This window comes from Oncorhynchus masou, chromosome 26, assembly GCF_036934945.1.
Source record: "Oncorhynchus masou masou isolate Uvic2021 chromosome 26, UVic_Omas_1.1, whole genome shotgun sequence".
Classification (NCBI taxonomy): domain Eukaryota; kingdom Metazoa; phylum Chordata; class Actinopteri; order Salmoniformes; family Salmonidae; genus Oncorhynchus; species Oncorhynchus masou.
Genome location: NC_088237.1, coordinates 13,555,049 through 13,575,908, shown reverse-complemented (window position 1 = coordinate 13,575,908; position 20,860 = coordinate 13,555,049). Strand labels below are relative to the sequence as shown.

Below are 20,860 nucleotides of genomic sequence, written 5' to 3'. Positions count from 1 at the left end.
AGACACACTTTGTCAGAGAGACAGAGACAGAGACACAGAGAGAGAGAGAGAGAGAGAGAGAGAGAGAGAGAGAGAGAGAGAGAGAGAGAGATTTGAACTTGTATTGTACAAAAGACATTCCAACGTGGACCTTTGGTGTAGATTTTCACTAGCCTATAAGCTCTCTCTGAGGACATGATGTGACCTAACCTGTTCTTCACTCTTAGAACACATTTCTTCATGCAGAACCCTGGCAATGATCAATTGTACTCTCACAGACATCAGAACCATGTTTGTATTGATATAAACAGTAACAAAGTTATCCATTAGCTTACATTGAGGTGTGCTGTTTACATTGGGATCACAGCAAGTCTACTGAAAAATAGGTACATTGATTTGGCATTAGTTGACACGATATTCTATTCTTCAAAGTCACCCTGTAAAATACTACTTGGTTTTAAATATACTTAAGTATCAAAAGTAAATGTGGTTGCTAAAATATACGTTAGTATCAAAAGTAAAAAGTACTTATTTATTTATTTACAGATAGCCATGGTCACACTCCAACACTCAGACATAATTTACAAACAAAGCATGTGTGTTTAGTGAGTTCACCAGATTAGTGGCAGTAGGGATGACCAGGGATGTTCTCTTGATAAGTGTGCGAATTGGATAATTGTCTGTCCTGCTAAGCATTCAAAATGCAATGAGTACGAGTCAGGGAAAATGTATGGAGTAGAAAGTACATAATTTAGGTATGTAAGTGAAGTCAAAGTCAAAATTGTCAAAAAAAGATCAATCGTAAAGTAGAGATACCCCCCAAAACGACTTAAGTAGTACTTTAAATACTTTACACCAGTGCAGGGTAGGCACACTGTAATCAACTTCATAGACAACACCTGGCCGGTGGTACAGCGTATTTGTTGGTTTTTACCACTTTCTCCAATCACACATCTCCAATTGTGGATTTTTACACTGAAAAATAACTGACTTTCGACTTGTGAGTCTGAAGGTCTGTGATCAAACGGGGATGCAACAATATTATTGGCCACAAAGGGTCAGTGTTGGCTTGGTTTTAGATGAGTGATCTACCTACCTCGTCGGTTTCAAATTGCAAACACATGTCACTCAAGCGCTCTGATTGATTTGCCGAGTGTGGTTTGACTTTGAAGGCTGTATCAAGCGAATTTAGACGTCAAATAGGACTATTTACGTTTACAAAAGATAGGCAACACGGTAAAGAGAGGTAAGTAGCCTACATCAAAATCCAAGTATAAACTACGACAGTCTGTCCATATTTATTGAAAAAGAAAGAAAATTGGCGTCAATTATTCATGGCAGTCCTTTTTATCGTATTTTGCATAACACAAGGCTACAACATTTTTGTCTTGTCAACAAAATATATATTAGGGTAACTCACTTGTTAGTTTAATGTTTTTAGAAACATTTGTTAGTTTACAGAAGATTTGATTTAATAATAAGTGTCCTTTCAGTTAGTGGCTCAGGTAAGCTCCTTATTTTTATCCAGGTAGACTGCTGGCGTGCTGTGCTCTGTTGCTCCCATTTAAAAACTAACCCTATGGTCTACACACAAGAAACACAAGAAGGATACACTACAACAACCTCAATCAACAACTAGTCTATTTGGGATGTCTGAAATGTGATGAACTTGGGAAGTATCAGGTGTGATGGACTATCAGTGTAATTCCTCTCCTTTCACTAAACCCGTCTCCTTTTAATGATTTATTTGACCTTTTACTTTACCAGGCAGGTCAATTAATATCAAATTCATGTTTACAATGAGGCCGGTCTCCAATGACAGCTTCTCCCCTCTTTAGTTCTCGTGTTGTCACCCCCTGCTCCAGCATGGACCTTGGAGTGACCCATCGTCAACGCCACAACCCTGTTGACAGCATCTGTCGTAAGCTGCAGACCATCCAGCGGCACGACCGTGAGGTTAACCCCTCCTCGCCCTTCCAGATTCCAAAGTTCACGTCCAGCAGCTACGACAGCCCCCAGTCCAGCCTGCGCCGTAACCTGGAAGTCATCCTGAAGAAGCGCGAGAGGGAGGGGCTGTTAACCCCCAAGGGTTCACCCCAGCTTCCCAGGAGCTCCCACTGTCCCAACCCCACCCCTATCAATCCCACCATGAACCCCCCAACCCAGGTCAATGCTACATTTACCATGAAGAGTAATCCTGGGGAGTGGAGGGGGGTGGGGTTAGGAGGGCAGAGGAACTGCTCCACCCCAGCTGTCCAGACTGGAGACACTTTTTTCAGCTTCTCTCATGGTCACCAGTTTACTCAGCCTGAGGCGGGGACAGGGTCTGATGGCAGCGAGAGGCACAGGACCCCATCTCTGACTCGCCCACCTGCACAGAGCCTGCTGTCCTACAACCTCAACTTCTGCTCATCGGACTCCACGGCCAACCCGCTGCAGTGTGAGCTGCCTTACCCGGCCCTGGTTGTCAAGAGACTGTCCATGGGAGACGGTAAGGGGAATGCACACCCTCACTGTGGGATTACGAAAGCACTGCTCAGTTCTTAGTGAACAATGACATCAATGATAACTATTGATCACAAGGTTAAGAGCGTTCCTCAGGCCTGTCACACACTCATTTCCATTTGCCATCTCTTCTTATGTCACACACCAGTATGTACATTTTATTATGTTGCCTCAAGGAATGTTATGCAACTGGCAGAAGATCAATCATGTTTATTGGCCACTGATGTCGGCTGATGAAGTGGCCATTGGCCAGTGTAGTTACAGAAAGTGTGTGTGTGTGTGTGTGTGTGTGTGTGTGTGTGTGTGTAGGAGCCATGTCCTCTGAGAACCGGAAGGAGACGATGACTGAGGTCAGTCTGATCTGTGAAGAGGATTTACTAGACACCATTTTCCATGTTTGTGACACCCAGCGCAGAGGTACGCACTCGCTCACATACAGCATTAATCTCTCAAAGTATCAAATATATACTGAGCACAGAAGGACACTCAAAATATCAAATCAAGCACATTGTGGAGTACACACTCTTCTATCCCGACTCACCGTATCAAACACGCATAAGGAGGCACAATCTCATACACACACTCACTGTGATAAAGTTTTGTTAAAAAGGCAGCCAGTAATTTACTCCACTGGGGTGTAGCCAGGTCTGCTTTCTTTTCTTTGTTTCTGAAGCAGTCAATGATGTGATACAAGTGCTCTAGATTCCCTGTGGGTGGTTGTCTCTCCACAGTTCTATTTTGTTTACTAAAAGCTGTTACTGAAAGAACCTCAGGTGGAGGAAGGCGATTGCTATGACTCCTGGGGAGGTCCCTTCCCATGCTAGTCACCAGTCTGACTACGGTAACCCAGTAAATGACTATGATAAAGACGGTAACCCCGCCTCCTCCTGCTCCTTCAGGTAAGGTGTACGTGTCTCGTATCGTGGACTACCTGCGTCACACCACCAGCCGGGGTTCTGAGGACAGTGGGCTGGAGGACCTGTGTAATATGCTGGACCCAGAGCACAAAGATGTCTCCATAGACCTGGACACCTACCACGCCATCATGAAGGAGTGGATCGATGACTGCAGAAAGAATGGGTACTGGAGATGTTTTCTGTGCCCCCCCCCCCCCCAAATGGCACTCTTCCCTTTTATAGTGCACAACTTTTGACCAGGGCTGTGGTCAAATGTAGTGCACTACATAGCAGTGCATGTTGTCTTATCCCTCTTTTGCCTGTAGAGGGTGCTGTGTTCTAGTTCATGTGTTCTGTCACAGGGGCAAGTGGATACCAAGTTTTCAGTCGAATATTCTCATCAAAGAGCTTGTTGTCTATTAGATAAGCTTCTGTAACTTTTGTGTTGTAACAGATACATTAACCTCTGCGTGTGTGTAAGTAAGCCTGTGATATTGTGTGACTGTAATGTCATGTTTCTGGGTGTCTGTCTCCTTGTCTTCACCACAACCACAGGGACGACACACCAGAGGACCTAACTCAAGAGTCTGTCAGACTCCGAGACAGCCTGTCAGGTGAGTTGATAAAGACATACAGTGCCTCCAAAAGTATTCATCTCTCTTGGCATATTTTCTATTTTGTTACATTACAACCTGTAATTTAAATTTTTATTTGGAATTAATGTAACGGACATACACAAAATAGTCCAAATTGGCGAAGTGAAATTAAAAATTAGTTTATTTTTTTACGGTGAAGTGGTGTGTGCATATGTATTTACCCCCTTTGCTAAGAAGCCCCTAAATAAGATCTGGTACAACCAATTACCTTCAGAAGTCACATAATTAGTTAGATTGCACACAGGTGGATGTTATTTAAGTGTCACATGATCTCAGTGCATATATACAGTTCTTCTGAAAGGCCCCAGAGTCTGCAACACTACTAAGGAAGGGTCACCACCAAGCAAGCTGCACCATGAAGACCAAGGAGCTCTTCAAACAGGTCAGGGACAAAGTTGTGGAGAAGTACAGATCAGGGTTGAGATAAAAAAAAAATCTAATTTTGAACATCCTTGGAGCACCATTAAATAAATAAAAAATGGAAAGAATATGGCACCACAACAAACCTGCCAAGAGAGGGACGCCCACCAAAACCCATGGACCAGGCAAGGAGGGCCTTAATCAGAGAGGCAACAAAGAGACCAAATAACCCTGAAGGATCTGCAAAGCTCCACAGCAGAGATTGGAGTATCTGCCCATAGGACCAGTTTAAGTTCATTGCTTAAAGAAAGAAATAAGCAAATGTTTGTTTGCCAAAAGGTGTTTGGGAGACTCCCCAAACATATGGAAGAAGGTACTCTGGTCAGATGAGACTAAAATTGAGCTTATTGGCCATCAAGGAAAAACACCTCATCACCCTGAGAATACCATCCCCACAGGGAAGCATGGTGGTGGCAGCATCATGCTGCGGGGGATGTTTTTCATTGGCAGGGACTGGGAAACTGGTCAGAATTGAATGATGGATGGATGGTGCTAAATACAGGGAAATTCTTGAGGGAAACCTGTTTGTCTTCTAGAGGTTTGAGACTGGGATGGAGGTTCACCTTCCAGCAGGACAATGACCCTAGGCATACTGCTAAAGCAACACTCGAGTGGTTTAAGGGGACACATTTAAATGTCTTTGAATGGCCTAGTCAAAGCCCAGACCTCAATTCAATTGAGAATCTGTGGTATGACTTAAAGATTGCTGTTCACCAGCGGAACCCATCCATCTTGAAGGAGCAGGTTTGCCTTGAAGAATGGGCAAAAATCCCAGTGGCTAGATGTGCCACTGCCAAGCTTATAGATATATACCCCAAGAGACTTGCAGCTGCAATTGCTGTAAAAGGTGGCTCTACAAAGTATTGACTTTTGGGGGTGAATAGTTATGCACGCTCAAGTTTTTTTAGTATTCTCTTTTTTCACAATAAAACATATTTTGCATCTTCAAAGTGGTAGGCATGTTGTGTACATCAAATGATACAACCCCCCCCCCCAAAAAAAATTATTTTATATATTTTAATTCCATGTTGTAATAGGAAAAATGCCAAGGGAAGCCACTGTATAGTCTGTCAGACTCCGAGCCTGTCACAGACATATAGGAGACATTAGAGGACTAATCAGAGAAATGGATGACTGTTGTGAGGGGTGAAGCTTTTCTCTGGTACCATGCCTCCAAGTAGCTCTCTCTCTCTCGCTCCACCACTCACTCTCTTACACACAACTTCTCATTTTAGCAAGTCAATGTATTTTCTCTCTCATTCTTTCTATAAGCATAGACCACTTCTCTCACTCCATCTCTCTCTTCTCTCCATCAGCTAAGAGGTCTGTCCTGCTGAACATGACCTCAGGTAGTCTGGAGGCATTTGGAGGGGAGGTGTCACGAACAGATCTGTAAGTAAATGCTCGTGTTCCTGTGTGCATGCAATTGTCCAATTTGACATTTGACTAACTGTGTTTTACCCTGTATGTGACTGTTTTTCTCCCCAGTGAGACGTCAGACCTGGTGTTCTGTGTAACCGACCTGCAGTTCAGTAACCAGAAGCTTCAGGAGGAGGTGAGGAAGCTGAAGCAGAATGTGGAGACCATGGAGGATCATAACCAGAAACTAGCAGAGGAGAACGAGGAGCTCAAGTCACAGGCCAGACTGTATGGATTGTACACACACACAGTCACGCGTACACATACCTTTGAAATGCCTGCCTTCCTATTCCGCCTTCTCTCAATTGAACCTCCTATTAGGCTCCACATACACACACCCAAGTATAATGTCTCTCTCCCCCCTGTAGAGGCCAGCAGCTGGCCCAGAAGGAGAAGATGTTGAAGGATGAGGTGGAGGAGATGAAGATGAGTCTGAGCTGTACAGAGGAGGGCAGAGCCAGGGCCTCGGCTCAGACCAAACATATGGTATATACAATCACACACACTACTTCACTGTCATGCTATTCAACTATCTACACTGAACAAAAGTATAAACTCAACATGCAACAATTTCAAAGATTTTACTGAGTTACAGTTCATATAAGGAAATCAGTAAAAAAAAATGTTTTTAAAATAAATTCATTAAGCCCTAATCTATGGAATTCATATGACTGGGAATACAGATTTGAATATGTTGGTCACAGATACCTTAAAGAAAAGGTGGGGGCGTGGATCAGAAAATCAGTCAGTATCTGGTGTCTCCACCATTTGCCTCATGCAGCGAGACATCTCCTTTGCATAGAGTTGAGCAGGCTTTTGATTGTGGCCCTTGGAATGTTGTCCCACTCCACTGGAACACGCTGTCGTGTACGTCGATCCAGAGCATCCCAAACATGCTCAATGGGTGACATGTCTGGTGGGTATGCAGACCATGGAAGAACTGGGACATTTTCAGCATCCAGGAATTGTGTACAGATCCTTACAACATGGGGCTGTGCATTATCATGCTGAAACATGAGGTGATGGCAGTGGATGAATGGCACGACAATGGGCCTCGGGATCTCGTCACGGTATCTCTATGCATTCAAATTGCCATCTATAAAATACAATTGTGTTCATTGTCCATAGCTTATGCCTGCCCATACCATAACTCTACCACCACCATGGAGCACTCTGTACATAGCGTTAAAATCAGCGAACACCTCGCCCACACAACGCCATACTCTGTCGGCCATCTGCCCAGTACAGTTGAAACCAGGCTTCATCCATGAAGAGCACACTTCCCCAGCGTGCCGGTGGCCATCGAATGTGAGCATTTGCCCACTGAAATCGGTTACGACTCCGAACTGCAGTCAGGTCAAGACCCTGGTGGGGACTACGAGCACGCAGATTAACTTCCCTGGGAATGTTTCTGAGAGTTTGTGCAGACATACTTTGGTTGTGTAAACCCACAGTTTCATTAGCGCTCTGTGTGTTTGGTCTCAGACGTTACCGCTGGTGAAGACTGGATGTGGAGGTCCTGAGCTGGCGCAGTTACACGTCGTCTGCGGTTGTGAGGCTGGTTGGACATACTGCCAAATTCTCTAAAACGACAGAGGCGGGTTTTGGTAGAGAAATTAACATAAAATACTCTGGCAACAGCTCTGGTGGACATTCCTGTAGTCAGCGTGTCAATTGCATGCGCCCTCAACTTGACACATCTGTGGCATTGTGTTGTGACAAAACTGCACATTTTAGTGACCTTTTATTGTCCCCAGCACATGGTGCACCTATGTAATATCATGCTGTTTAATCAGCTTCTTGATATGCCACACCTGTCAGGTGGCTGGATTATCTTGGCAGTGGAGAAATGCTCACTAACAGGGATGTAAAAAAAATTTGGACAGAATTTGACAGAAATATGTTTTTTGTGTGTATGGAACATTTTATGGGATCTTATTTAGGCTCATAAAACACAAGACCAACACTTTACATGTTTAATTTTATAGTTTTGTTCAGTGTGTATTGAAAACAGGTGCTTCCACACAGTTGAGGTTCCTGAGTTCATTTAGGGTCATCTATAAAGATGCTGGACAGGCCATTATTTTGGCTACCATGGCTATGCCACCATAGGATGATAAATGCCCGTGTCCACGAGGCACAAGTGGTCACTGAATGGTTTGTTGAGCATGAAAATGATGTAACCCATATGCCACGGCAATCTGTTACCAGACCTCAACCCAATTTGAACACTTATCGGAGTTTCTGGAGTGGTGCCTGAGACCGCATATTCCACCGTCAACAAAACCCCAAATTATTGAACTTCTCGTGGAAGAAGTGTGTCGCATCCCTCCAACAGAGTTTTAGACACTTGTAGAATCAATGCACCTTGGCATAGAAGTTGTTCTGTCTCGTTTTGGTGTTTCCTTTGGCTGTCTCCTGTATCCAACTAACTATACCACGTCCACAGTCCTATACTAACTCAACATCTCCCCAACAGGAGAGAGAGAACCAGAGTCTGATTGCCAAGATAAGCTGTCTTCAGGATGAGGTGCTGGAAACCTTTCTCTCCACACAGAACCCCTTTCATCAACATCTACATTGCTTTTGGGTCATTTCATTACTTTATCATGTATTTAATTGGAGGCATCGTAAAGGCACCTCGAGGGCTTCTATGTGATTGTCATTCCTTTTAATGAGAGATTGGATTTGGTGGCGAGTCATCAGGATTGTGCTCACCGACCAATCAGTGTCATTGATCAGTTAAGTGCCTACTAGGGCAACACAACAACAAAGCAGCAGGACTATCTGATTCCCCTGGGAACTTCCTGTCTGCTGTTTTTCCAGGATCTAAGACAGTTTTTCCCAACCCTGGTCCTCCATTACCCACGACAGTACAGTTTTGTTGTAGCCCTTGACAAACACCTCATTCAACCCATTGAGGACTTGATGATTAGTTGCCAAGTTGAATCAGGTGTGTTTGTCCAGGGTTACAATAAAAATGTGTACTGTTGGGGTTACTGGAGGACCAGGGTTGGGAAACACTGATTTAGGAAATGCCATTCCATGGCTATCTACTCTGATGTACCTTGTCCACTTTTAACTGACATGGTAGGTTAAAATAAGGCATATTTTTCGGGTAGAATTACTCATCTCTCCCTCCTCCCCCTACCTGTGGACTAGAACATCAAGGTCACCATGGAGATGGATGACCTCCAGAAGAGGATGATTGAACTGTGTGACCTAAACGCTGAGCTGCAGGTGGGTCCACACAACTATATTGAACAAACTATTGTACTGTTGAGGGAATAAGCGATTCAAGGTTGGCAACGAGAAAGCGGTTTCCTGGAAACAGATTGATTAAGCCTAGTTCTCAACTAAAAAACAACATTCAATTAAGATTCTCCATTTTTAGAATGCTTCTTAGTCCAGGACTAGGCTTAATCTGTTTCTGGTCAACTGTGCCCAGAAGAAAAGGTTGTGTGAATGTTTGTTTTGCCTTTCATGGTCTTCTGAAGAAGTCCTGGAGTGCAGTGCTATGGACCTACGTAACTGGCCTTTAGGATCAAAGTGATCCCCACGCCTGCTCCTGATTGGTCTGCCTGTGTGTTGTGGATGAGTGCCAGTGGTTTCATGGTGTAGTGTCTGTTCTCTCATCCACAGGTCCATAACCATTCCTTTGATGCTGTCGTGAGTGAAAAGGAATCCCTCATACTCCAGGTCAGTATCATCTGAATAAAAAAACAAACCATTTCTTTATAGTACTTTTTGTTCCGTATCTGTTCAGTAATGAATAAAGATGGGTCATTGTTGTAGTCGGGCTGTCCCCTACTGCACATTCTCTATGATAACACGGCTGTACAAAGCAAAAGTCACATTATAGATTGGGGTCCTTAGATAAGTGATAACCCAGGCTTCAGGGCATAGTCTGTTGATCTATTCATTCATATGACTGTACATTTGGAACGGGGGGAAATATGATAATCAAGAATATTGCTGTCATGTTGTCTCCCCTCTACAGAAGTGCAGACAGATTGAGGAGCTGATGGCTACAGTGATGGAGTACTCATCAGTCACAGAGGTGAGGAGGCAGTCTCGATAATCATTACCCTATCCCAAATCTCCCCTTAGCCCCTACTCCCATGCACTAGATCATAAAGGAGTGGATGTGTACAAGCAGCAACGTTGTAGCCTCACTGCTCTGAACTGCGACCAGAGAGCTCTGCAAAATGATTTCTCTCTCTCAGCAGAGCCCTATATGATATGCCTGCAGTGAATATGTATTAGCTGTAGTGGTGTTATCTAACCGTGTTTGATGTCTGTTGTCTCTGACAGCTGTTGAGAGCAGACAAGACCAAGCTGGAGAGCCAGATACACATGATGCCGCCAGACATGGCAGTGTAAGTACACTGTACTAGAGGTGAAGCCTTGACTGGTCTAGTAGCAGGATTGGGGAATTCTGTGTATTCTGTGTTTAACTATATCCTTTTCTCTTCGTAGTTTGTTCTGATTGGTTCTCTCTCTCCTCTCTCGCTCTCCCTCTTGCAGTGCAGGTCTCTCCCTGTCGGTGGCGTACAGGTTGAACCACAGCACTTCAGGATCCCTGCAGACAGAACTGGCCCTTGCTCAAACACCTCCGGAGGTCAGTTAAATATATCCCCTCGTTCCATGTTTGCAGCCTGTGAATTGAACACCCACTCTCTCTGAGTACCCTCACACCTTTGAGAACCAATCCACTGTATTCACCCAAAACTTCAGCTCCAGGGACCCTATTATGCTATCGTTTACTGAAACCATCAGCCTATCCGCTTCAGGGTTAATGACCAAGTCGTGTTTTATTTCCAGGGTGCGGCGTGTGTGTCGCCACAGAGCTTTGCATCTGTGCTAGATGAGTCTCTGGACAGGGAGGTGTTAGTGCTCCTGCAGGGCCCCACACCTGACCAGATGTCACCGGAGTTCAAGAGCCTCATCAACAAACTGGTACTCTATACAGTAGATACAGCAGACATTGTCCCAATTGTACACTATAGATACAGCAGTCCTGATATTTCATTAGATATCTTCAGCCCTTACTGTCCTAATGATTCACTCAGTACACTATGCAGGGACTGGTATCTAACCAGCACACATTTCAAAAGCATGGAGAAACCATAGATGCACAAAAAGTAGTTATGATTGTGGTGTAGATGCATGACTTATTTTCTTCCATAGAAAATTGAATTGATTAGTACTTAAAGGAGTTACACGGATAACCTGAAACACATTAATTGTTTTTCTGGTTGTTTTCAGAAGAGAGATTTTAAGGACGAGGGCCTCTCCATCTTGTCAACACTCAGAGGACTCATGCACCACTATGGCGGACCAGGGGCTAGTAAAGACCCCAGACTGCAGGTGAGGGGCACACACACACACACACACACACTATCTCGATCTCGCGCAGGCGCGCACACTCCCTCTCTTGTTCTCATTCCTTCTTTCTGTCCTCTAACTCTGTCCTTTCATCCCCTCTCATTCTCTTGCTCTCTCTATCCTCACTCTTGCTCTCTCTATCCTCACTCTTGCTCTCTTCTCTCTCTGACACACACACTCATGCTCCTCTCGTTCTATCTCTTGCTCACTCTCCCTCATTCTCTCACTATTTTTCTATTGTTCTCTCTCCCTCACTCACACACTAGAGCTATTCGAGTGGATGTATCAACCCACTATCCAACTCAGTGGTAGAGGAGGATGTTACTGAGTCACTCTGTACCAGAGAACTGTGTGTGTGTGTGTGTGTGTGTGTGTGTGTATCCTGGGGGTCACATATCTGTATCAAAGAAGAGGTTGGTGTTTCTCTAGGTTCAGAGATTCAAGAGAAAAGAGCAAATACCTTTTGGTTTTCCATCATATTGCTTTTCACTTATCCTGTTCTTTCAGATCAGTGCAGAATACAGATACAGGAAATGAGACACGGAAATGAGCAATTAGGCTATTGAGATGCACCCTACTGAGTTCAATGTGGAGAGTAGGGAGGAGTTTGGGTTGAATAGGACTCTCTCTGCTCGTAGCTTTTAGAGGATTACATAATATGGCTGTTCTCTCTCTCCTCTCCAGAGATCCCTAATCTACACTGTTATATAACTATCTCTATCCCATCAATGCCTATTAATGCAGCGTGGCTTAGTTAGTGTGCTGTAGTGTAAATTCAGTCTCTCTCGCAACACACACACACGCTCGCTCTCGTTCGGTCCTTGTCACCTCCCTCTGCCACCCTCTCTCTTTCATTCCCCCCTCTCTCCCTCCCTTTCCTCTCTCCCACCTCCTTTCTCTCTCCAATCTGCATTCGTCAGACACGTCCACAGTAAACCTTCTTCTTGAGTAAAGAGTGAGTGCAGTAGTGTCACTGACTGTGACTAAGAGATGGACATACTTTACTGTACGTCTAGTACTGCTGGATAGGCTGTCTGACTGCCTGAGACCCTGTAGCTCCAGGAAGAGGCTGACTCCCTGCCCTTTCTCCCCCACAGGCGGTGCAGTCTGAGCTGGATCAGAGGAGGACTGAGTGGGGCCTCAGCCTGGAGCAGTTGGACCAGTACACCGACTCCCTGGAGAACAAACTGATCAAGATGGCCAGCAGCATAAGGAAGTCCCGCACTGAGATACTACACCTGTCAGTCAGGTGAGTGGGGGTTGAGTGTGTGTGTGTGTGTGCGTGCCTGCCTGTTGGAAGTGAGGGTCAAGAGGAACTAGTGCTGCTTTTCTCTCACTGGTCAAGTAGAGTTTGCAGGTCTTGTATAAGAAAGGGTTACAGTGTGGTGGGAGGGGCTTTCATTGTCTAAGAAGATACAGACTCTGTGCAGGAGGGATCTATGGAGGAATCTGGTCATATTTGGTTGCTTGCCTCTGCTCTCCTGAAGTCTCTGTGCTCTGGGTCTGACTGGGTGACCTCTAACTTGTCTAAGTAGTGGTTGGGTCCTGGTCCAGTATGGCTCTGTCTATAGCTGCCTCACTGCCACGTGGGCCCGTTCCACACTGCCGCCCTGCTCTGGAGGATAAGGGGGGGGCGTTATCAGGCCAGACTGTGGGAATGTTGTCTGGGCTAGCCAGCTGTGCACAGACCCTCTGGACTAGTCTGGGACTGGGTGTTAGGAGCTGTCCGATACTGGGAGCTAGGGGCTCTCCAGAGCTCCTGCCATCTTAGTACAGGCTGGGCAACAGCAGCATGGGACACTGCATGTGCCTGCGGATTGGGTACAGTATGTTATGTTATGGACCCTTCACTACGCTGTCAATGGGCTGGGTGAGAGTGATGAATCTGTTCATTTGCTTTGTAGTCACTGGATGCATGATTGCCGTGGTTTCAGAAGTATTTGTGGCTAGTGACCCTTTTTGTTGTTGATGTTTTTGGGAGTGTGTTGCTTTACGTGTCTGTCTGTGTAAATATGTGTGTAATTTACGTGGGTCCGTCCGTGCAGGGTTCAGGAGCAGGAGAATCAGAAGCGGCAGCTGCGTGAAGAGTTGGACCGGCTAAATACCCCGGGGGACAGCAGGGAGGCCAGCTGCCAGACCCCCGACGAGGACACACTGGTAGGAGAGGGAGAGATGGAGGGAGGGAAGAGGTAGACGGGACAGCAGAGACTGTGAAACCCCTGACCCTGATGATCCACATGTAGGACTAATTGAGAGATGGAGAAAGAATGGAGGAAGAGGTGTCCCCCGTGTGCCACAGATGCCATGTAGCTTTTGAATATCTGTGGAATATCTTGTAGAAAGATGGTATGGGAGAAAGATGTCGGGTATAGTGGATATTGGGCTACTGTTGGGACACAGGCATTGAGAGCTATGGAACATAGCAGAGAATAGAACTCTGATTCAGATGGTGAATAGCTGTGTAACTTTGGAGTACGTTTTCTATCCAGATGAAGAGGCTGTTTAATAGAGACGCTAAAGGATGGAGTGGGAGGCTGAGTGGACACTTAGAACACTTTATGATCAGGAGAAATATTATCTGTCCTGTTCTGTCATGTTAATTTGTCTATCGGCCGTAGCCACAGATCTAGGATCAGTTTACCATCTCCCCAACCTTAACTATTAGGGAAGAGAAACGTACAATTGATCTTAGATCAGCATTCCTGGGAAAATTCTGAAATCTCACATTAGTACTTTGAACAGGCTCCATTCTATGTATATATCTATAATTTATTTATATCTATAATTTATTTAAGTAGGGACAGATTCAATTAAAACATTGACACATTGAATAAACAAGTAACTTTATCCTACTGTTTGTTTTGTATTCATTAGACTTTTTAGACAGTTTATCCTGTGCTTCTACTTGCTCTTTGGTGTCTAGGCAGAGTTACTGGAAAAACCTCTTTCTGCTAATGTGGAAAATGCTTTAGAAATAGATTTGATTGATTCCCTGAACAGGTTTTAATTCAGTTCATTTATTTTGTCAGGCTGGGGAAGACCTGGACTGGGACGAGGAGTTTGTCCTCCAAGACTTCCTGAAGAACGAGGGGGTGGAGACGTACAGGGACTTCAAGAGTCAGGAGAAGGGCCCGACGGAGGAGGACAGACTGACGGAGAGGGGGGACCAGCCTGGAGAGGGGGAGGTTGGGGAGAGGTGGACCGTGGTGGGGGGAGAGGGACCAGAGGGGGGAATGAGGGGGATCTCCCTTCTCTCTCCTCTCTCGGAGCAAAGTGAACCCGACCAGACGGAGGGAGAGGATCTGAGAGGTGAGTAGGATTCCACAGATTAGTGATGATCATATCCTATTAGAACTCCATATTGGGCTGTATTTTAGTGAGTTGACTGGAGTTCCTGTAAGGTTTCTCTGTGGTTCTGGGCTACTGAGCTGGGTGACACACTGGGTAAACCAGGGGTTAGTGAGTCCGTCCAAAAGCCTGTGTGGATCACCCCTGTAATCCCTGGAGTCACAGAGTACTCAGCCACCCTTGAAGAACCACACCCACACAGCCCTCTGGGGTTTGTGGCAAGGACAGCCATAGATGGCCAGGGTCTCCAGAAAGGAGAGTGTGTGTCCTGGTTAAAAGCCCCTAGACGGCCCAGCCTTCTGTCTGTTTGTGTGTGTGTGTGTGTGGCTTGTTTGTGTGTGATTTGTTGGCAAGTCTTCTATGCCCCAGCCTTCTATGGCCAGGTGTTAAAGTCATCCAAACCTAGTGGAAGTGGTCTCCCTGCATCACTGGCTGCCAGAACCCAAAGAGTGTGTTTATTACTGCCTCTAAACCCACTCTAACACAGACAGGGAGTTTAACAGGCTAATAATATGGTCTAAGATGGTAGTGAGTGGGGCTTAGTTTGACCTTGCCAGTGACCCCAGCTGAATATCACGGAGATGATTTTCAATTTTAACTAATTAGCTTTTCTTCCTTCCGGTCTCTCTCCCCCTCCCTCCCTCCACCCCCCTCTCCCCCTCCCTCCCTCCACCCCCTCCCCTCCCTCCCTCCACCCCCTCTCCCCCTTCCCTCCCCTTTTCCCTCTCTCAGAAACCACAGCGGCAACAGACAGTGACCAGAGGGTGAACAGTCTATCCCCACAGGTAGATGGCAGTCTCTAAAACCTATTACTCTGTATGTAACCTTATTGTGTCAGTGTGCTTTAAAGCTTTTCTCTGGATTTGTTTTCTGGTTGTCCACTCCAGACTTGACTGGTGGTTGTTTGTCATATAAATGAATTGGTATTCATTTGAGTAGAATTTCACCTTGGAACATTGCTTTGAATGGGGATGTCCCTTCTAGCATGTAGATCTCCGTAGTCGTCAGAGTGCATGTGACCGTATGTGGTGGTGATAGTTTTAAGGGGCCACTTCTTCCTTTGGTGCTGGTGGGCAGGAAAAGGGGGAATGGTCATAGGCCCCGTTCAAATACAAATACTGAACATGCATCCTTCCCTCGCCTCTTCCTTGAATGAATCAACTATCTATCCTGATCACTTAGGTTTTGTGTAGCTTTTACCAGTCCTGCTATCATGTCTGATCAGTGACCACTCCAAGGAAGGAACAGAGTAAGGAAGCATTTTAAGAGCATTGGAGCAGAAGTGTTAACCACACCTCAGTGAATAGACAACAGGACATGGACCAATCTAGGCTGGAACACGCACTCTTTCCATCTTCCTCTCTCATACTTTTTACTTTCCTCCCACTTGACAAACTCATGCAACCTTGCTTTTATTCATTAGTTCAAGAAAGACTAAACGGAATGGCTCATCTACTGAAGTCGCGCCTTCTTACTTAATCGGATCGATAGGGAATGGACAGTGACTCACACTGATACAGAGGTGACGTAAGAGGTTGTTTTATACGCTTTTGTTGTTGGATAAGCAAAGGCACTGTTGCTTGCCAGTCTGATATCGCTACATCCTTTCACATGAACTGAATGGACAGGTGGCTGTTATGTATTGATGCTCGTCTGTTGATCATATTCATACTTTTCTTTCTCTTTTAAGTGATATGTATGTGTTGTGCCTCAGGGTGTTAAATTACCAGAATGCTTTGGGCCTGAGGACGCCCACCAGCATGCTGTTGACACCGAGGAGCATCCACTCCTTCCCTCCCACTCTTCTCTATCGGGTAAGACAAACTCTTCCTCCCCTCTGATCAGTCTTTTTCTCTCTGCACTATGTAATCCCTGACTCTCTCGAGCCTGCAACTACAGCAAATGAGTATCTCTCTTCATGCATTCAGTATATTTAATTGAGTCGGATGGCCCTCTCCAATGCCGTTTCACTTATGACTCCTCACCCTTTTGTCCAGATGCAATGAGCCCTAACACCATAGTGCCCCTTCTTCAAGACACACCTCAGCCTGGCTCACCAGAACACGACAGGGCCATCACTGCTGGGAACAGTCCACCCCCCAGGCTGGCTGAGATGGTATCTCCCAGCTGCACTTACCCTGTGATGAATGAGACCATTTTACTGACTTGCAGGTGAGATCAGAACTCTGTGGCTTTTACATTATTCGTAGTTTCGGTGTGAGTGCACTGTAGCATGCCTCTCTTCCTCTCTGGACACATTTGCCAGTCAAATGAGTTTCAAGTTGAATGAGGGAAATGTTGGCTATGTAATTGGGCCCCTTTAGCGATAATTTGCATACCCACGATGCACCTGTAATCGGGGCTGGGGCAGTGACTTTGCTCTCATAGGTTTGCGCAGTCAGTCAGTGACCCCAGCTGCTTCCTACTATCTGAGAGAGATAAGCACACCCCAAATCATTTGTCATTTCTCTGGTTGGGCTCTATGCGACACATACCTTTCACCTTTCTCTCGGGGTCAGCTCCCAGCAGACAGACGGCAGTGAAAGAGGAAAAGGAGAAGACATCACCACCTCGACCAATATGAGTGACACACAGGTCAGTACAATACACAGGAAGTATTTTACTGATGGCACAATGATGGGAAGACTAACTTCCTTCATTGACAGTCGCAGCCACTGTGACACCATCTCTTGACTTCCCCTTTTCTATCGCTCTCTGTCCCTCTTTTACTCTCTCTGTTCATTCTCTTCCTGGTTGGGCTGAGTGGCGCTGTGTTGTGGATGGAGGGGTATGGACAGGGCCTGGTCGGCTGAGGGGTGTGCCAAGAGAGGAGGGGTTTAGGGTGGAGGGGGACACATGGTCCCTACCTCCTGTGAGTATTCTACTCCAGTTGCTTCACTGCACACTTTGCTAAGGGAGGCAAGTATGACTTAGTTGGTTTCTTCATCCTGATTGTGTACATAGGATGTTATGTCTGTGTAATGAGTCTTTATGTTTACGTGTATACCGTTGTGTAGTCGACTAAACTTCTCTCTATTTTCTGAGCCGGTTTGTGTGTGGTTATTTAAGTGTTGTCCCAGGGGTTAGCCGTGAGTCCATCGACAGAGACAGACATGCGATTTCTGTTATTCCAGTCTCCTGCTCTGTGTAGGCACAGTGGGGTGGCACTCCCAGAGGGAGCAAACATATTTCTTTGAAAAGAGTTAAGAGTGCAGGTTTCATCTGTCTGGGGTGAGGATTAGCATTTAGAGCTGGATCTGTGTGTCAGTTTGGTAGACTGGAGAGGAGTGAAAGAGCAGGTAGCCTAGCAGTTAGAGCGTTGGGCCAGTAACCGAAAGGTTGCTAGTTCGAATCCCTGAGCCAGGTGTAAAATCTGTCTGTGCGCTTGAGCAAGGAAGTAAACCCTAATTGCTCAAGGGTCGCCATTGATGATGGCTGACTGTGACCCAACTCTCTTAGGGTGTCTTGGGGAGAAATAAGTCATTATGTTTCTGTTTGTAGGCTAGTAATCCAGTTTGATTTATGTGAGTTTATAAAACTCAAGTCAACTACAAGGATTAACAACCATAACCGGGATCCCAGGACAGGGAAATTACAATATTTTCCCCCAATGTCGCACTAATGCAATTCCACAAAATATACAACATGTGCAGCAGCAGATTGGCAAAACAATTAAATAGCACATTATCCACGCATGTTGTTGCATGGAATCCCAGCATATATACTTCACACAGTCGCCATAAATTAAAATCACACATTGACACGGCCGGACTGCACACAGAGACCCAAACCAGTTTAGAGGTTGCGTTATCAAAAGCATGTCAAAATACCGCTAGAACTTTTCCCGCGTCCACTGCGCTGTCTCCTATTGCTGCCTATATGAGAGCTTCCGTAGAGAATGTGGGATCAACAAATGTTACGAGAGTAGATATGGATATTTGTTTTTAGAGTTGATCCCCATTTTAAGATGTCTTGAAATGTAAACAATTTCCTCATCTCTCTGTTATTCACGAGCTGACTTGCTATCTGCATAATCATCAACTCGATTTTGCCAAATAGAAGATATTATGTAATTTAGTTGGTTATCTAGCAAGCTCAGCAACTTTGGGGATGTGACTTTTGTTTGACTGCCGTTACAAAGTTTGTATGCTTCGAGAACGCTTTTAGCCTTCGCCTACTCGGGGTGCGTGCTGTGTCGCGATAGGCTACTCGGGGTACGTGCAAGCCTACTGCTGAAATGCGCTGAACTAATTGAGGAACATAATAAGCTCCGAATTCATGAACGGCTATTCAATTCACAACGATGTCATTGGCGATCAAAGTTACACTCATTACTAAATATCAGTTTCACTTACTGTGAAATCTTTACATAGGCTAGTGGCGCAGCCAAGCCGGCAATGCACAGACAATCTTATTTTGAGAGAACCCTGGTATAGTGAGTGACTAAATGTTGGTTTTAAACAGGCAGTTCCGATTTTTACCGGTATTTCCTGGGACTCTCGGGATAGATATGAATTATTCCCGATGTTGAAACTTGGTTGAACACTTAAACCTTTTATAATCCCTTTATGAACACTTAATGACCCACAGCAACATCAGCTTTGCCAGTCTGGCAGTTATTCAGTAGCAGGAAACGAAGACACTGGCATTATTGGCCAAATCTGCCTGACTTCACCCTGTTTGCTTATAAATTATGCAATGTCCTGGACTGGTTGTTGCATGAATATATGCAACAGTCTTGGATTGTCCTGTGTCCCCGCTTCTGAATAACCGTTTTGTTTCTAAACATGGGCTGTGTAGAGTTTAAAAGCTTCATAGATAATACATAAAAGGGATTTGGATCCAGCTTGTATGTGTTTTGCGGTGAGATTTGAGTTTGGTTTTTATAGTGTCATTTTCCTCTTGATTGTCATGCACAGTTCCATTACACAACAACCACTCAAAGCATAGCTCTGCGCTCGAGTAGCCAGCTTTATATAGTCTAGTGCCTTCCGCTCTTACCTAGCTGTAGTGTGTTCTGTATTCCACCGCCCACACTACTTACTGCCCTGCCAGTGGAGTGCGTTGTCCGCGCGCGCGCACACACACAGCTGCTCTCCACCAACCAGCACATTAAGTAGGAAATGAGAAATCCCCATCCTTTCTATTCACTGTACAGAGCAGAGATAACATTCTGATGCCATGGGACAGGTATGGTATGCAATTTTGCGCATGTGTCACACTTTTTAAATCATTAACTTCCTCTGACGAGTGGTGCTGAAAGTATGTTACAAGGTTACTTGTATTCATCTCTCTCATTTTTTTTTGTCTTTCTCTCTCTCTCAGAAGATAACCAAGGACCAGCTGGCGGAGAGAGTGCTAGCAGAGGACAGGTGAGTGTGTGTATACATGATTGTGTCCTAGTTACATGATGGAAGTGGTGTACTTTTCTCTGACATATGCTGTCTGTGTGCTGAGATGAATTTTCTGTTAGGAGGTTAATGTTGACTTTGTTTGAAATGTTTAGAACGTTACTCTTGCTTTTGGTTGTGATGGAGACACACGGTAGTGATAATGGCAAGTTGTGCAATTGTTTTGGCATGGTGGAATTGCTGCAGCGCTCTGTAATGTGTGTGTGTTCCAGCACCAGCCTGTTACCAGTACTAGAGGAGGAGGAGGACACACAGGAGTCAGTGGTGCAGGTGCCTACAGTGGAAGTGGACTTGTCAGGTAGGAGGATACAGGAGCTATGGCATGCCATCAGTGTGTGTGAGGGAGAGTGTGTGCCTTTGCATGTGTATAACACTTCTTTCACTGGCTCTACAGGGACAGTCAGTCTGGCAGGGGACAGAGGCTCTCCGACCATGGATGGACTGAGTGTTGCGCCCACTGACCCATCACAGGGTCCAAAGGATGCTACCACACCTGACCCTTCAGGAGCCAAAATTGACTCCCTGGTTCTCAGGAGCAAGTTCAAGAAGGAACTGGTGAGCTGTCTATTTAATTATTATATGGCTCGCTGTCTCAAATGGCACCCTAATCCCTAGTGCGCTACAAGGAGTCCTGATCAAAAGGAGTGGACTAATCATTTGAGATGAGAGCTCTGTGATAGTGAGAACTTTGCATAAGTAGTATCATGACCTTGTGAAAATGCTGTCTTTCATGCCTTGTGTGGAAGTGAAAGAATGTTCACTCAAGTCGACTCTGTGCTTATCTACACAGGGAAGCACTTCACAGCACTCAGGCAGAATGGAGGATAGTCCTACAGTA

General features: G+C 45.4%; 1 protein-coding gene across 1 annotated transcript in view; it reads left to right on the top strand.

The window, feature by feature from the left end:
* The first annotated feature begins 1,845 nt into the window (after positions 1 to 1,845).
* Positions 1,846 to 20,860, top strand: part of LOC135514836 (inositol 1,4,5-triphosphate receptor associated 2-like) — a 24,069-nt gene continuing 5,054 nt past the window's right edge. Inside the window, exons 1-25 of the mRNA XM_064938489.1 lie at positions 1,846 to 2,470; positions 2,794 to 2,901; positions 3,384 to 3,564; positions 3,936 to 3,994; positions 5,773 to 5,848; positions 5,945 to 6,103; positions 6,244 to 6,361; positions 8,355 to 8,405; positions 9,038 to 9,115; positions 9,518 to 9,574; positions 9,876 to 9,935; positions 10,190 to 10,254; positions 10,403 to 10,496; positions 10,700 to 10,834; positions 11,144 to 11,245; positions 12,361 to 12,512; positions 13,309 to 13,420; positions 14,293 to 14,572; positions 15,344 to 15,396; positions 16,326 to 16,425; positions 16,609 to 16,783; positions 17,131 to 17,206; positions 19,937 to 19,983; positions 20,235 to 20,320; positions 20,417 to 20,577. Of these exons, the coding sequence (XP_064794561.1) occupies positions 1,846 to 2,470; positions 2,794 to 2,901; positions 3,384 to 3,564; positions 3,936 to 3,994; positions 5,773 to 5,848; positions 5,945 to 6,103; positions 6,244 to 6,361; positions 8,355 to 8,405; positions 9,038 to 9,115; positions 9,518 to 9,574; positions 9,876 to 9,935; positions 10,190 to 10,254; positions 10,403 to 10,496; positions 10,700 to 10,834; positions 11,144 to 11,245; positions 12,361 to 12,512; positions 13,309 to 13,420; positions 14,293 to 14,572; positions 15,344 to 15,396; positions 16,326 to 16,425; positions 16,609 to 16,783; positions 17,131 to 17,206; positions 19,937 to 19,983; positions 20,235 to 20,320; positions 20,417 to 20,577 (3,210 nt within the window). The remainder of the gene's footprint in view (positions 2,471 to 2,793; positions 2,902 to 3,383; positions 3,565 to 3,935; positions 3,995 to 5,772; positions 5,849 to 5,944; positions 6,104 to 6,243; positions 6,362 to 8,354; positions 8,406 to 9,037; positions 9,116 to 9,517; positions 9,575 to 9,875; positions 9,936 to 10,189; positions 10,255 to 10,402; positions 10,497 to 10,699; positions 10,835 to 11,143; positions 11,246 to 12,360; positions 12,513 to 13,308; positions 13,421 to 14,292; positions 14,573 to 15,343; positions 15,397 to 16,325; positions 16,426 to 16,608; positions 16,784 to 17,130; positions 17,207 to 19,936; positions 19,984 to 20,234; positions 20,321 to 20,416; positions 20,578 to 20,860) is intronic.